Source organism: Symphalangus syndactylus, chromosome 6 (genome assembly GCF_028878055.3).
Source record: "Symphalangus syndactylus isolate Jambi chromosome 6, NHGRI_mSymSyn1-v2.1_pri, whole genome shotgun sequence".
NCBI lineage: Eukaryota > Metazoa > Chordata > Mammalia > Primates > Hylobatidae > Symphalangus > Symphalangus syndactylus.
The window spans coordinates 57,596,522-57,609,873 of record NC_072428.2 but is presented as its reverse complement, the minus strand read 5'-3'; the positions used below and the strand labels follow the sequence as shown (position 1 = coordinate 57,609,873).

Here is a 13,352-nt window from a genome sequence, read left to right as displayed (position 1 = left end):
AGACCAGCCTGGCCAACATGGCGATACCCCGTTTCTACTAAAAATACAAAAATTAGCCGGGCGTGATGGTACACACCTGTAGTCCCAGCTACCTGGGAGGCTGAGGCATAAGAAAAATGAACCCGGGAGGTGGAGGTTCCAGTGAGCCAAGATTGCGCCACTGCACGCCCGCCTGGGTGACAGAGTGAGACTCCTTATCAAAAAAAAAAAAAAAAGTTTAATCCCTACAATATAGTTGAATAAAATAAATGTTATAGGAAAACAGGAATGTTCAGATGCAGTCAGTGATTTTGTAAACACCTCAGCACGCTACCACAAATCCCTGGGTGAACTTGTACTCCTGTTTCATGTGCAAGACTTACCAATTCACACTTGTGTACCTTAACACAGGGATCCCCATCCCCCAGACTGGTACAGGTCTGCAGCCTTTTAGGAACTGGGCTGCACAGCAGGAGGTGAGCTGCAGGCAAGTGGGCATTATCACCTGAGCTCTGCCTCTTATCAAATCAGCAGTGGCATCAGATTCTCATAGGAGCGCAAACACTATTGCGAACTGCACATACAAGGAATCTAGGTTGTGTGCTCTTTATGAGAATCTAATGCCTGATGATATGAGGTGGAATCCCAAAACCATCCCCTGGCTGTCCGTGGAAAAATTGTCTTCCACGAAACCAGTCTCTGGTGCCAAAAAGGTTGGGGACTGCTGCCTTAACACATGCTTCTCTATAGATGGAATAGCCTTTCTCTACTTCTCTGCCTGTGACATCTTGTTCATCTTCAGGACTCTCCTGAAGCCCCTCTCTGAGTCATCTAAGTAGACAGAGCATACCCTTGTCTATATTACCACTGCTTTTACATATTTATCACAAGACTTATATACTGCAATTATTTTTTACAAGTCTGTATTACTGATTAAACAATGATCTTCTTGAGATTAGTGGCCATCTTATTTGCCTATGTATATTAACGTTAGTTAACATTTATTGGGTGTTTACTATGTGAAAAGGGTTTTATACACATTATTTCATTCAATCCTCAAACTTAGGAGGTTATTATAGAGATAGGGTATAAGTTCCTTGAGGGCAGGGCTTGTTATTTTATTCACTAGTGTATGTATCTCTTGTGCCTAGTACAGTGCCTGGAACATTGAAGGCACTTAAAAAGGGTTTGTTCAGGCTGGGCACAGTGGCTCACACCTGTAACCCTGCCTGAGCTTCACCGAGGCAGGGGCTGAGGTGAGCAGATTGCTTGAGCTCAGGACTTTTGAGACCTGCCGGGCAACATGGTAAAACCCATCTCTACAAAAGATGCAAAACAGCCTGTTGTGTATGCCTGTAATCCCAGCTGCTTGGGAGGCTGAGGTGGGAGGACTGCTTGAGCCCAGGAGGTCAAGGCTGTAGTGAGCTGTGATCGAGCCACTGCACTCCAGCCTGGGTGACAGGGCCAGGCTCTATTTCAGAAAAAAGGTGGGGAGATTGTTGAACAATGAGGAAACCGAAGCTCAGAGAGGTTAACTAACTTGTCCAGGGTATACAGTTAGTAAGTGGAGGAGACTAGATTTTAAATTCAGGTCTGCTTGACTGTATGTAGATCATAAAGTCTTTGTTTTGCTGACTATCTCCAGATTCCAGCTCAGAATTTGGTACAGAGAAGGCAGACAGTAGACATCTGTTGAATGAATGAATGTCTTTTACCTTTAGATTGCTTATTTGCTTCACTCTAGCATTCCCTTATTTCTTCATTTCTGTATCCTGATTTTTAATCTCTAGGCCTAGGACACAAGCCACAGTGGGCATGGATAGACCTAGCTTTTATCCTGCTTCTCTTCTTATCAATAAATATTACTGCTATACATAGAGAAGAAAATCTTTATTAGTGGAAAAACACATGGATATTGCACTAGGGGCAGTTACTTATTAAGAGATATTACATAGTGTCAAATAGTTCTAAAACACAAAATGAAAAATAGATGGTCATAAAACTTGTAAAAATTAACCCAGAATTTCCAAATTTTATATTTTTGTGGTCATTATTTTTCTTTCTTAGTAAAGGCAAACAAGAAGTTTATAAAAACTGAGGTATTTATACAAATTAACTTCATTTATTTATTATTATTTTAAGAGATATGTTGCCTGGGCTGGAGTGCAGTGGCACAATCATAGTTCACTGCAGCCTCAAACTCCTGGGCTCAAGGGATCCTCCTTCCTCAGCTTCCTGAGTAACTAGGAATACAGGCATGTTCTACCATCCCGATTAATTTTTTTTCTTTTTCTTTTTTTTGCTACGTTTCCCAGGTTAGTCTCGAACTCCTGGCTTCAAGCAATCCTCCCACCTCAGCCTCCCAAAGGCCTGAGATTATAGGCGTAAGCCGCTGTGCCTGGCCAACTTTGTTTTTTATACTGTCAATAAAACTTTCTAAATAAAATAGTAATTACATAATGGCATCATTTCAAGTTACAATAAACAAGAAAGTGAGGTGTCTTTTCTTTTCTTTGTTTTTTTTTTGAGACAGAGTCTCATTCTGTCGCCCAGGCTGGAGTGCAGTGGTGCAATCCTGGCTGACTGCAACCTCTGCCTCCTGGGTTCAAGCGATTCTCCTGCCTCAGCCTCCCAAGTAGTTGGGATTACAGGTGCACGCCACCATGCCCGGGTAATTTTTGTATTTTTAGTAGAGATGGGGTTTCACCATGTTGGCCAGGCTGGTCTCGAACTCCTGACCTCAAGTGATCCGCCTGCCTTGGCCTCCCAAAGTGCTGGGATTACAGGTGTGAGCCACCATGCCCGGCCGTGAGGATGTCTTTTCTGTAGCATTTACTTTAGTTCATCTACCTGCAGCTGATCTGGAGAAACGCAGGCATAATAATGTGGTTATAGAATATATTTGAAAAGCCAGGTTCCAGTTAGATGATTATTATATAGCTTGAATTGTAAAAGTTACAAGAACATTAGTAAATGTTTATATAAGCACAAAATATTTTAAAACTCTTGCACTTCTGAAAAGCGTGCTTATTTATTCATTTTTGTTTGGTAGTTTGTTAAAAGAATGGTGAAAAGGAGTCAGACAAATCTGGGTTATAATCCTGGCTCTCCCCCTTAATAACTGTGTCACCCTAGGGCAAATTACTTAATATTTCTGAGCTCATTTTCCTTGAAATGTATATAATGACTCCCAATTAGTAGGACTGTTGGTGAGATTAGAAGTCTGTGTAGTAGTGAGCATAGTACCAGGCACATGGCAACACTCAAAGGCCTGCTTCTTTATTTCACTCTGGTTTCATAATGGCATGCACTTAAATCACCATTTCCTATAATAAAGTTTCCTGTGTCTGCTTCCTTCAATGTACATCACCTCCCATGTCAAAAAATGTGTTAAAAAATATTCAAGGAATTTTCAGTCTGTCTTTTCTAGATGTCATAAAAAGACTTTATGTGTATGTGCATAATGCTCCCTGGTTCTTTCTGCTTATAATAGCAATGTTGCACCTGTATTACTGAATACCAACAGCCAGCTGGACCTGCGCATTGGCTATGTCAGGTATATTCCTGTTACTTACACACAACTCCTGTAAGCATTTGAGTTTTCAACCTCCCTTTTAAACACTGAACTTCCTTAGAACATCTACCATTTCATTAAAAAAAATTTTATTTGCATATCATTTCTTAGACAAGGAAATCACAAAGCAGCCATGTATCATTAAACAATCTAATGTGTAATAACTTACAAAAAATTACCTGATGGAATATCGGCTCTTTTACCTTAAGGTAAACCTGCAAAATATTAGAAAAAACACATGTGAATGAAGTACATTATGAAGGGGGGAAAAAACCGAATCCAACTACTCTGCAGATCCCAAACCTCTCCTACTTCCCCCATCTTACTCAGACTTGAATCCAGCCATGTAAAAGCAATCAGATCAAGTGGCATGCCACAGGAGGGCTAGTATCTACAAGAGGATTTCCTCAGTGCTAGCCCTGTTATGGTGAGTAGAATGCTTTAGATCTGTTGTGGACCACTCCAAACTCTGCATCGGTATCAAGGAGGGATAAGGATACATGGATACTCATGAGGAGTGAAGAGGTTATGTTGACAATCCCCATAGCATATCTGTTCTACAACAGAGAGAACACTGGACTTAGAGATAGGAGTAAATTTCAACTTCTGCCACTTACTTGCTACATGCCTTGGACAAGTAATTTAACTAAAAGACGCATCCTTCCTCATCTGGATAATGAACAATAATAGTGGTGAGGAATGATAAGCTAAAATACTTGAAAGTGTCTAGCATACAGTAGGTGCTCAGTAAGTGAAGACATTTAAAACAAATTTCTTGTGCTTTCTTATGCTTCCAGAAATCTCTAACTCACCTTCTAGATGCATTTGCAGTTACACAAACCCTAGTTGTAGGTTCCAATGTCATGTGGATGATTAAGTTCAATGCCTAGTTAAGATTTAACATGCATGTATTGCCCTACAGGAGCACAATTTTTAAATGATATGGTACAGGGGAATCAAAATTCAAGTCATGACCCTGCCATGACTCTCATCACTTGCAAGACAAAGTTCAAATTTCTTAGCCTAACATTCAAATTCTTCCATGATTCCTTCCTTTCTGTTTGGTCTCACTATTGTCTTCTTGTCTCCTCCTCATCCAAGTCTCCAGAAAGTACTGTGCTTCCTCAAATGTGCTAGTTTCACGCTTCTGTATTTTTAAACATGCTGCTCCTTACTTTGTTCAGAAATCCTCCTCTACTCATTACTCATCTTTTAGGATTCAACTCAAACTATACCTCCTTCTCGAAGCCTTTTCTGATCCTTTCTCTATACAGCAGAAGCAACCAGTCACCTTCCTTTCTACCATTACTCTTCATGTATAAACTTTGTGGCATTTAATAGTTTGTTTCTCTCCCTATGAGACTGTAATATCTTTGATAGTAAGTACTGGATTTAGATATTTCTATATCCTCATTTAATGTAGCAATCCCATAAAGTTTTATATAATTTTATTATTTGGCTACAGAAGTTTCTACCCTCAGTACAAAAAAAAAAACCAGATTATTTCCTTTAAGCATTATGAGCTTTAAAAGTATGATGTGTATGAGATATTATATATCTGTAACTCTAAACCCAGTAAGGGAAAATGCTTTTAATCTCTGAAATTTCTTATTTCAAAATACTAATTTCCATTTATATAGGTAATGCTGTCAGATTCCTATTGTTACTAATAAAAGAAATGCAAAAGGACATGCCTCTTAAAGACATTTTTTAAAGCAAATAATTATGGAGTCCTTCCTATGTGTTAGGTATTAATTTTCACAACTAACACAAAATATATACTACTATTTTCTTCATTTAATAGATAAAGGAAACTAAGGCTGAGAGAGATTAAGTAATTTGCAAGGTCCCAAAGTTTTTAAGTAGCCTGGATCCAAACTTAAATCTGACTTCAACGTCTGTCTCTCCCACCAATTCTCTATATAAACTTGATTGGCCAGGCAAGTCACTGACAATCTCTAGACTTGATTCTCTTCTTTGATATCATAACAAGACTTCATTTCACCTCTGAAATTCTACAATTCTTTCATGATTAATCAATATGTAGTTGATATGGTTTGGTTGTACGCCCACCCAAAATCTCATCTTGAATTGTAATCTGAATTGTAATCCCTATGTGTTGGGGAAGGGACTTTGTGGGAGGTGAACAGATCATGGGGGTGGTTCCTCCATGCTTTTCTCATCATCATGAGTGAGTTCTCATGAGATCTGATGGTTTTATAAGGAGCTTCTTCCCCCTTCGCTCTGCACTTCTTTCTCCTGCCACCATGTGAAGAAGGATGTGTTTGCTTCACCTTCTACGATGATTTGTTAAGTTTCCAGAGGCTTCCCCAGCCATGTGGAATTGTGAGTCAATTAAACTTCTTTCCTTTGTAAATTACCCAGTCTTGGGTATTTCTTTATAGCAGCATAAGAACGGACTAATACAGTAGTTTAGGCAAAGTAATGTGGAAACAAGTAAATAGTGCATATGTGCCCTTTCAACCTCCTATTCAACATCTCAACTAACTGAAATCTAGCTTCTGCCTCCATCAATTTACTACTGACAGCATCCTCATTAAGGTTACCTGGTCTTCCAACTGAAAATTTCTGTTAGCTCTCAATCTTCATTGTACTCATCCTTTCAGAGGCAACTGCTCTTCCATTTTTCACTTCTAGAAATCTTTGTACTCAATGACATCAGGCTCTCCTGACTTTCTTACATCTCTGATTACTTGTTCTCAATCTCTTTTGCTAGCTCCATTTCTTCCACCTAGTCCTCAAATGTAAGTATTTCATTAGGTTGTACTTTTAGTCTTTGTTTTGAGACAGGGTCTCACTCTGTCACCCAGGCCAGAGTGCAGTGGCACAATCATGGCTCACTGAAGCCCTGACCTCCTGGGCTCAAGCAATCCTCTCACCTCAGCTTCCTGAGTAGCTGGGACTACAGGTGCATGCCACCACATCCAACTAATTTTTAAAAAATGTTTTGTAGAGACGAGGTCTAGTCACTATGTTGCCTAGCTGGTCTTGAACTCCTGGGCTCAAGCAGTCCTCCCATCCCTCCCAAAGTGCTGGGATTACAGGTGTGAGCAACTGTGCCGGGCCCCTTTAGTCATCTTAATGGCCCATGCTACTTTTTCTGGTCATCTATTCTCATATTTTTGTACTATCTATACCCTGACAATTCCCAAATCTACATCTTTAGTCCAGCCTAACTGTTAAGCCTCAGATGTCATTAATGTCAGGCACCTCAATCTTAACACATTTCATATTGAATTTATCTCTACCCCTACCCCATGGTGCAAACCTACTCATTATCTATCCTGCAAAAGCTGTTCATCCTCCAAGTTTCCTGTTTTGATTAAGGACATACTATCTATCCTGACAACCAGGCCAGGAGTCATTCTAGACAACTCCTTTTTACTCTACTTTCACCCCCTCTACTATGAAGTGGGTCACATATCCTGCAGTTTCTTACTTATGACTGTTTCTTTTCAACCCCACAGCTATATTACTCTCACCTGAGTCTCATATCTTACTAAAGCAAATACAAAAGTCCCTGGGTCTAGCCTCATACTCCTATAATCCAGCCTCCATAACCAGAGCAATCTTTCTAAAACACGTATCTGATTACATCTTTCCTTTAAACCAGTTATTGGCTCCACACTACCTTTTTCTTTTCTTCTTTTTCTTTTTTGAGATGGAGTCTCACTCTGTAGCCTAGGCTGGAGTGGAGTGGCACGATCTCAGCTCACTGCAGCCTCCGCCTCCCGGGTTCAAGCAATTCTCCCACCTCAGCCTCCTGAGTAGCTGGGATTACAGGGGAGTGCCACCACACTGGGCTAATTTTTCCATTTTTAGTAGAGACAGGGTTTCACCATGTTAGCCAGGCTGGTCATGAACTCCTCCTGACCTCAAGGTGATCCACCAGCCTCAGCCTCTCAAAGTGCTGGGATTACAGGAGTGAGCCACTGCGCCCAACCGCTCCACACTTCTTCGAGGATAAATATTTGAACTCGTAAGGCATAGAAGGGTATTTATAATCTGACATTTGTCTAATTCACAAGACTCATTCACTGCTCTTCAATTACCATATGTTCCAGCCATATTAAATCTTGCCCAATTCTACCAGTGGTGATGATTTAATGAGACAATAAAGGTAAAGTACATAGTTACAATATCTGGCATATAGTAAGTGATTGAAAATGGTAGTTCACTATGTTGTTTCAAAGTTCTCTGCCTATGAACAAACAATAGTGCTATCTACAAATTCTTCACTGCACTCTTGCCCAGGGGTCTGATGAACTCCTAATCATCAGTTAAATTCTAGTTCAAGTGCCTCCTTTCGGAAGCTTTCCTTGACCCATGCATGAAGCCTTGATTGAACTTCCTTTATCTCATCACCATGTAAGTAGTTTTTACCCCTATTATTGCAATTATTATCTTTTGATGCAATTCTTTGTGTACATGTCTAAAATCTCTAATAGAATGAGCTCCTCACAGATAGCAACTGCTTTTAATCATCTCTGTATTTCTAGTGCCTGACATGGTAAGTTTTCAATAAATGTTTTTTGAAATAAATATTTTCATAATATAAAATGCAATTTACTTGAGGAAAAAAAAAGCATTAATGTAGAATTAGAAGTCACTAGCTATCTCAACTTACTAGAGAAAAGTTAACCAATAAAAGTCACATTAGGACCAATGGAGCAGAGCCTATCTCTCATTTTTAACAAATAGGAGTTAATATGTCCATCTATGAGAAAAATTAATTTTTCCCAATTATTGCTACTAAATATTTGCTTTTTTGCTTTTTCCCTTTAAAAACTAAACAGATTTTTAAAAATATTTCAATTACAGTGAGAAGTAACATTTGAACAGGGAACAAGGGAGCAATATTTGTCAGTGTGATATTCTTGTTTTGTGTAGAAAGATTTCAGTTTGACAGCATGAGGCAAATACTGGAAGTAAAATATGTCAAACTCCATAAATGGTGAATTTACATGCTTAATCTGTTAGAAACAAAATATGACTTACTGTGGTTACTATTAAACTGAATAGAACTAAGGTAAAAAGCAGATGGTAGTTTACTGAGTTCTTGATCTTGAAGCATTCAAACCTTGAAAAAAAGAGAGAAAGAAACTTTTAAAAGAATATATAAGTAGGAACATAAATAGAATGCTGCTTTACCACGTGCCTGTATCTCTCGATGATGATAAGTGATATCCATCATTTCTTTCCACTCATAGTCTTAGAAAACCTGCACTGCCTATTATCCTCTAAGAGGCTGGAAGGACTAGGAGTAGACACATGACTTAAACTGGGACAATGAAAGGCTCTCGCCTGAGAGTCTGGAGTTTGGGAGGGAGAGACTGAATTAATTCAGTATAGAGAGTCAGCTGGGCGCGGTGGCCAATTCAGGAGGATCACTTGAGCGCAGGAGTTCGAGACCAGCCTGGGCAACAAATTGAGACCCTGTCTCTACAAAAAATAAAATAATTAGTGGGCATGGTAGTGTATGCCTGTAGTCCCAGCTACTCGGGAGGCTAAGGTGGGAGGAGAGCTTGAGCCTGGGAGATAGAGGGTCCAGCCTGGACGACAGAGCAAGATCTTTTCTCAAAAAAAAAAAAAAAAAGGTATAGAGAGTCAAAGTCATATGGACTCAAGGTCTGAGGCTGATATTTGGGGGCAGCCAAATTGAATGAAGAAGTAGATGAATGAGCAGAAGTAATCTGCAGGGAGAGAAAAATATAGCAGATACAAAGAGATGAAGCCATGTGGAGAGGAAGGAATGGCAAAAAGAGGGAAGGGGGAAGAACCTGTCCTTCCGGTTCTAGTAAGGTGGGGCCGTACTTCCTGCTATTGGGTTCCATATAATTTCCTCATATCCTTACAATAAATAAGGATATAATAAATAAGGATATAATTTCCTCATATCCCTACAATAAATAAATAAATAATCTCTCTTAATTCAAGCTAGCTTGAATAGGTTTCTATATCTTGCAACTAATGATTCCTAAGGAACATTATTGGAGAAAATAGCAGTCTATTATAATTGTCTCTTTTCTTATCTATCTCAACTAGCCTGTGAATTCCTTGTGTGCAGGAATAAATTTTATTTTTTTCATATATCTAGCACAAAGATAATGCTTAACACATAGGAGGTGTCTGGTAAATAAGCAAATATGAACAGACAATTGGCCATCAGTGAGTATCCAATCCAACCTTTGAGGACCGTGACTTGGTTTAGGCAGCAAGAGTGTTCTCTCAGTTTACTAACTGGCTGTGGGAATTGGACCAACTCTTATTTTCTTATTTGTAAGGAAAGGTGGTTAGAAGAGGCACTTTCTAAGATCTCTTTTACCTTAAATTTTGTGACTTGGACGATGAAAATATTAGGTGAAATATTAGTTTTTACTTTTAAACTCTATTATTCCAAATTCTAAAGCAAGTTATCTGTTAAGAAACCAAAGGTCTTTAGGAGGCCTGGCTTGTATTTATTACCATGGTTATTTCACTTTACTAAATATAGTCACTTTCTTATCTGTCCCCTTCCTCAGACAATGAGTTCCTTGATTCTGTATCTACAGAGCCTAGGATCATGCCTAAAATAAAGGAGGTTTTCCAGTACATGTTTCACAAATGAACAAGCACACAGAAGGCAAGACAGATTTAAAAATCATTATAGGCCGGGTGCAGTGGCTCATGCCTGTAATCCCAGCACTTTGGGAGGCCGAGGTGGGCAGATCACAAGGTCAGGAGTTCGAGACCAGTCTGGCCAACACAGTGAAACCCCATCTCTACTAAAAATACAAAAAAATTAGTCGTTGTAGGCATGTGCCTGTAATCCCAGCTACTTGGGAGGCTGAGGCAGGAGAATTGCGTGAACCCGGGAGGCAGAGGTTGCGGTGAGCCAAGATCGCGCCATTCATTGCACTCCAGCCCGGGCGACAGTGCAAGACTGTCTCAAAAAAAAAAAAAAAAAATCATTAGAGGTCTAGACTGCTTCACATATTTGATATGTTCAAAGAATATCCTAACGAATCAACAGAAAAATGAATAAGTTATCAAAGTGATAAAAGGTCAATATACAAAAATCACTTCTATTTCTAAATGCTGGCTATGAACAATTGGAATATAGAGCTTTTAAAAAGCAATACTATGGTCAAGTGCGGTGGCTCACGTCTGTAATTCCAGCACTTTGGGAGGCTGAGGCGGGAAGATTGCTTGGGGTCAGGAGTTCGAGACCAGCTTGGGCAACATGGCAAAATCCCATCTCTACAAAAATTCAAAAATTAGCCAGGCATGGTGGAACGCACTTGTAGTCCCCAGCTACTTGGGAGGCTAGGTAGGAAGATGGCTTGAACCTGGGATGAGGAGATTGCAGTGAGCCAAGATCGTGCCAATGCCCTCCAGCCTGGGTGACAGCCAGACCCCATGTCAAAAAAGAAAAAAAAGCAATACTATTGAAAATAGCATCCTAACCATGAAAAACATAGGGTTAAATTTAACAAAGATCAATTCACTGAAAATCACAAAACGTCACTGAGATAAATTAAAGAACCACATTCATGGTTTGGGAGACTTAGTATTGTTAAGATATTAACTTTCCTCAAACTGGTCTATAGAGTAGAAGAAATTACAGTCAATCTTCCAGCAGGCTATTTTGTAAAAATTGACAAGCTGACTCTAAAATTTATGTGGAAATGCAAAGGACCTAAAATTTCCAAAGCTATACTGAAAAAGAACAAAATTGAAGGACTTACTCTAACTGACTTCAAGATTTACAATAAAGCTACAGTAACTAGACAGTATGAGGATACACCCAGTGATCAATAAAACAGAATCGAGAAAAAAGTCAAGATAATTTAATGCAGAAAGAATAATCTCAAAAGATGGTTCTGGAACAACCAGATACTGGTAAGGAAAACATGATCTTTGACAAAACTAACTCAAAATGGATCATGGACCTAAATGTAAAATAAAGTTATAAAACTTCTAGAAAAAATAAACAAACAAAATATCTTTGATCCTGGGAAGGCAAAGATCTCTTAGGACACAAAAACACTATTCATAAACATTTAAAAAATAAATTGGATTTCATAACAATTTAAAACTTCTGTTCTTCAAGAGACATTAAATGAAAAGACAATTCACAGACTGTAAAAATATTTAAAATACAAATATCTGACAGGACTTAAACCCAAAATAGATAAAGAATTTTTACAATTCAAAAAGAAAAAAAGCTATTTTATAAAAATGGGGGCTGGGCGCAGTGGCTCATGCCTGTAATCCCAGCACTTTGGGAGGCCGAGGCAGGTGGATCACGAGGTCAACAGATTGAGACCATCCTGGCCAACATGGTGAAACCCTGTCTCTACTAAAAATACAAAAATTAGCTGGGGGTGGTAGCAGGCGCCTGTAGTCCCGGCTACTTGGGAGGCTGAGGCAGGAGAATCACTTGAACCCGGGAGGCAGAGGTTGCAGTGAGCTGAGATCGTGCCACTGCACTCCAGAGTGGCGACAGAGCGAGACTCCGTCTCAAAAAAAAAAAAAAAAAAGGAAAAAGGTTTGAATAGATAGTTCTTAATATAGCATATACAAGTGCACAATTAGAATATAAAAAGATGCACATCATTAGTCACTAAGAAAATACAAATTAAAACACCACAGAGATGGTATAGAACGACTAAAATAAAAAAGACTGATAATACCAAGTCTTGGCAAGGATATGGAGCAAATGGAAGTTTCATATATTGCCAGTAGAACCATAATAAGGTGCAACTAAATTGAAAAACAGTTTGGCAGTTTCCTATAAAGTAAAATATATACTTACCATACAACACAGAAATTCCACTTCTAGGTATTCCACCCAAGAGAAATGAAGTCATATATCCATACAAAGACTTGTTAACAGATGTACATAGTCCCTTTATTCATAGTAGCCCCAAACTGGCAACAACCTTAATGTTCAACACTGGTAAACAGTATAAAATGGAATACTACTAATGATATATGTAACAACATAGATGAATATATTCATCAAAAGTAATTGGCAAATTAGTGCCCTCAAAAAATATTATACTGAATAAAAGAAGCCAGTTACAAAAGAGTACATATGGTATAATTTCTTTTATATAAAATTCCAGAGCAAACTAATTTATAATTATAGAAAGCAGATTAGTGGTGGCCTGGAGGCCAGGGTAGGCATCAGTATTAACTGTAATGGCTCAGAAAAGAATGTTCTAAAGTGACAGAAATGTTCTGTTTCTCTTTCTTGCCATAAGGGTAATGGGTACATAGGAGTATACATTTGTCAAAACTCATCAAACCATACACTTAAACTGGGTCCATGTAAACTATGTGTCAATACAGTGGATTAAAAATTATTTCACTTCTTTCATTTCCTTCTAAGTGTCACTTAAAGTGTACTACAGCAGGCTCTTTCTGAATGGGGGAATATGATCATAAACAGATACTGCAGAAGATTGTTGAGGAAAGATTAGAATCCAGAGACACAGTTTTTGAGAAACAAAAGCTTTGCATGCTCTTTTTATATATTCTTTTTTATACTCTGAGGTGGTAGCAGTGATGAAACTTATGTTTAATTCACTATGACAGGACACCATGCTCCATAAAATGGCAAGCTCTATCCCTTTCTACTCCACTGTACTTTGTATGTCTCGGTTATAGTATTAATCACATCACATGAAAGCTGCTTGTTTCTGGTTCTGTTTCCTTTACTAAACTACAAATTTCTTGAGGTAAAAGGACTATTTCTTACTTAATTTCCCAGTTCCCAGTGCCTATCACAGTG

The 13,352-nt window shown here is 38.7% G+C and overlaps 1 protein-coding gene across 11 annotated transcripts in view; it reads right to left on the bottom strand.

The window, feature by feature from the left end:
• ACER3 (alkaline ceramidase 3) overlaps positions 1–13,352 on the bottom strand; it is a 156,625-nt gene that overhangs the window by 34,065 nt on the left and 109,208 nt on the right. For all 11 annotated transcript variants that reach the window (XM_055283014.2, XM_063641400.1, XM_063641395.1 and 8 more), the window contains 2 exons: positions 8,573–8,654; positions 3,733–3,768 (listed from right to left, as the gene is read on the bottom strand). In XM_055283014.2, coding sequence (XP_055138989.1) covers positions 3,733–3,768; positions 8,573–8,654 — 118 coding nt within the window. The remainder of the gene's footprint in view (positions 1–3,732; positions 3,769–8,572; positions 8,655–13,352) is intronic.